Raw genomic sequence first — 3,178 nt, forward strand, 5'->3', positions numbered from 1 at the left:
CTAATGTCTTAATCTATGTGATTCAGGTCATCAATGAAACTAAAGATATTTTTTTTATAGATTTCAATACTTAATACACCATATCATATTACAATCCACAAACTTCCCAAATTTATGACTTCATAGCACATCTCATACATAAACATATCATTCATATCTCCACCACACACATAATTTCACTTTAATTAAAGCACTAAATCATTTAACAATTTCTACACATATCATACATATACATAGTTTATATATAAAAAAAATAAAAAAAATAGAGACATTAGATGATGTCTTCACTTGAGAAAAGACACATTCTTTAATGGTGTGTTTGGATTTGGGGGGAGATTTGTGAGTGATTTAAGAGGAAAAAGAAATTGTTTGAATTATGGTATATTAGTATAGATCTATGAAGAAAGTTTATTGAAATTTGGGAGTGATGTGATGATTGTGTGAAAGTTTGTGAGTGACTTGATAAATATAATAAATTTAAAATAATTATAAATAATTTAATATAAAAACTTTAAAAATTAAAATTAAAATAAATTAAAAATTAATAAATAATAATAAAATCATATTAATAGTTAAATTTTAAATTAATTTTTATTTATTATTTTAATTATTCATTTTGTTATAATAAAAATATATATTAAATATTATACTTATATTTATATTAAAACATAACTTTTATATATAATCAATTTATATATAATTAATTTTAAAAAAACAACTTTCTTCACAAATCTCTTCACATAATTTTTTTTAAAGCATAAAAATACATAATTTTTCGTAATTTCCTATACTTTTTTTATTGTTTTTCCAACTTTCTCTTCAATACTCTTATTCATTCCTATTTTTTACATTTCTTCTTCTATAAACAAACACACCCTAAAGAGTACAATTCCTCGACTTAAGTACATATGTTTCCATTGAGTTATTCCTCGACTTATTGTTTTTTACGCATTATTGAGTAAAGAAGAAACAAATATATAAAGAGAGGAAAGAAAAAAAAGGAAGATGGAAGGGTAAATAAGAATTGGTACTTGGAGAAAAGGATGGTGATAGAAATAAATGAAAGTAAGAAAAGTAAGGTGTAAGGAGTGGATTTGAGGATTTGACCTGTCTGGTCAAATGTGGTAACCCATATCACGCCCCTCACGTGAGACTTTTGGAGTGACAGACAAGTTACAAGGATTGGTATGGTTTCTCAACTCCCACTCTCACCTAACATTTCAGTTAACCACCATCCTCAAACATCAAACCTCAAACCTCAAACACAATCACCACCAATTCCCTTCCAAACAAAATGGATAATTCCACCCAAGACTCCCACCTTCGATCGGAGAACTCGGTGACCCATGAATCGCCCTACCCAATCTACGCCATGGCCTTCTCACCCTCCCACCCTCACCGTCTCGCCCTCGGAAGTTTCATCGAAAAATACACCAACCGCATCCACATCCTCTCCTTTCACCCCGACACCCTTTCCCTCACCCCACACCCCTCCCTCTCCTTCGACCACCCTTACCCTCCAACCAAGCTCATGTTCCACCCTCGCAAACCATCCCCCTCCTCCTCCTCCGACCTCCTAGCAACCTCCGGCGACTACCTCCGCCTCTGGGACGTCCGCGAAAACTCCGTCGAGCCCCTCTCCCTCTTCAACAACAGCAAGACCAGCGAGTTTTGCGCGCCCCTCACCTCCTTCGACTGGAACGACATCGACCACAATCGCATCGGCACCTCCAGCATCGACACCACCTGCACCATCTGGGACATCGAACGCACCGTCGTCGAGACGCAGCTCATCGCCCACGACAAGGAGGTCTACGACATCGCCTGGGGTGAGGCAAGAGTCTTCGCCTCCGTCTCAGCCGACGGCTCCGTTCGAATCTTCGATTTGCGTGACAAAGAGCACTCCACCATCATCTATGAAAGCCCCCACCCCGACACCCCTTTGCTGCGTTTGGCTTGGAACAAGCAAGACCTCAGGTATATGGCTACCATCTTGATGGACAGTAATAAAGTTGTGATCTTGGATATTAGGTCCCCCACTACCCCTGTGGCGGAGTTAGAGAGGCATCGTGGGAGTGTAAATGCCATTGCTTGGGCTCCTCATAGCTCTACGCATATTTGTTCTGCTGGGGATGATACTCAGGCTCTTATCTGGGAATTGCCCACGCTGGCTGCTCCCTCTGGGATTGATCCTATGTGCATGTATTCTGCTGGCTGTGAAATCAACCAGCTGCAGTGGTCCGCGGCTCAGCCTGATTGGATTGCTATTGCTTTTGCCAACAAGGTGCAGCTTTTGAAGGTTTGAGGTGAGGTCAGAAACAAACATAGTTAACTTGATTCTGTGATAGATAGGACTATTTTGCCGGATGCTGCTGCAACTTGTCAGTTCTCACTTGTTTTCTTTGGGTTTTTTAGCATGTGGATTACAGTATGAGTGAGTTAGTGTATACCAGTTAGCGCAAACTAGTTTGCCTTCCTCTCTCTTGGGGAAAAATCGATGTTTCACTTGTTATTTTGTTGAAAAGATGGAAATCATAGTTGTAAAATGTTCAGTGTAGGTATTCCCATTTGATCGTTACAAAATTTAAACACCTTGCTCCTGCTACGAATGGATCTGTGATTTTGAGCATCTGCTTTCACGCCTCCATCACTTTGCTTTTCTGATGCTTTTGTTTGTTATCACTTAAAGTGTCCTTGCTAAGCATTTATTCGTCTAACCATAATCTCAGTTCTAAGACCTCTGAATAATATGATATTCGTAGACCACTATAAGATTATCGTTTTTTTGAACTAACTGCAACTTAAAGATTGGCTTTGGCAATTGCATGTTCATTTGGAGCCCAGCCTACAACTCTTTGATCATTAGGGATATGATACTTACTGAGGTCCTTCTTGTATTGCTGGTGGTTTGGTGTTAAATTCAGGCATTTGTCTGGAGCAATTTCAATGACAAATTCCTGTTTTTTATTTTTTAAAAAAATTATCAGCCTCTTGAATCTGTTGCTTCTTTGTGCATCACTCGTGATCTTCAACATTTATGTTTTGATCATCCCTTCAAATAGTTAAGCTCCCATCACCAAGGTTTTAAAGACAATTCTTGTTACTTTAACTAGCTTTATGCCTGCAGTTTAACACACCCTTTCAAATTGGGTTGTAATATTAATGTCAAAGCTGTGTG

At 38.1% G+C, this 3,178-nt stretch overlaps 1 protein-coding gene across 1 annotated transcript; it reads left to right on the top strand.

The window, feature by feature from the left end:
• Positions 1-1,150: 1,150 nt before the first annotated feature.
• On the top strand, positions 1,151-2,629 carry LOC137821592 (protein TRANSPARENT TESTA GLABRA 1). The gene has a single exon (XM_068626254.1). The coding sequence runs from the start codon at positions 1,295-1,297 to the stop codon at positions 2,303-2,305; it is 1,011 nt and encodes a 336-aa protein (XP_068482355.1). The 5' UTR covers positions 1,151-1,294; the 3' UTR covers positions 2,306-2,629.
• Positions 2,630-3,178: the final 549 nt, after the last annotated feature.

The sequence above is a fragment of the Phaseolus vulgaris genome, chromosome 9 (assembly GCF_000499845.2).
Source record: "Phaseolus vulgaris cultivar G19833 chromosome 9, P. vulgaris v2.0, whole genome shotgun sequence".
NCBI classification, from domain to species: domain Eukaryota; kingdom Viridiplantae; phylum Streptophyta; class Magnoliopsida; order Fabales; family Fabaceae; genus Phaseolus; species Phaseolus vulgaris.